The sequence below is a fragment of the Carlito syrichta genome, unplaced genomic scaffold (genome assembly GCF_000164805.1).
Source record: "Carlito syrichta isolate Samal-C Ts95f unplaced genomic scaffold, Tarsius_syrichta-2.0.1 Scaffold147075, whole genome shotgun sequence".
Classification (NCBI taxonomy): domain Eukaryota; kingdom Metazoa; phylum Chordata; class Mammalia; order Primates; family Tarsiidae; genus Carlito; species Carlito syrichta.
In genome coordinates, this window is record NW_007091171.1 from 1 (window position 1) to 344 (window position 344).

Below are 344 nucleotides of genomic sequence, written 5' to 3' on the forward strand. Positions count from 1 at the left end.
CGCGCCGATGAGCGCCTCCACCGCGTCCTCAGGCGTTAGGTTGAGCGCCTCGGGGTTCATCTGCTGGTAGTTACTCGCCATCCAATACAGGTCCTCGAGGTGGGTCTTCTGCTCGGTCGGGCTGAAGCTGGGCGACGAGGGCACGGAGCTGCACGGCGTGCTGAGCGGCGTGGAGGACACCGAGCCGGCCGGCTGCAGGCGCGTGCAGGGCCTGCCCGGACGCTCCGCGCGCCCCAGCGGCTCTTTCTTCACGTCGAACTTGAGCAGGTCGAAGTCGTTGACGTACTCCATGGCCAGCGGGCTGGTGGGCAGCTCTGGCCCCATGCTCAGCTCCGCGGCCATCA

General features: G+C 68.0%; 1 protein-coding gene across 1 annotated transcript; it reads right to left on the reverse strand.

Moving 5' to 3' along the window:
• Positions 1 to 3: 3 nt before the first annotated feature.
• LOC103251835 (transcription factor MafB) lies at positions 4 to 342 on the reverse strand (the record flags this gene model as incomplete). Its single annotated transcript, XM_008050456.1, has 1 exon — positions 4 to 342. A coding segment is annotated over exon 1 (339 nt), but the record flags the coding sequence as incomplete, so codon positions are not given.
• Positions 343 to 344: the final 2 nt, after the last annotated feature.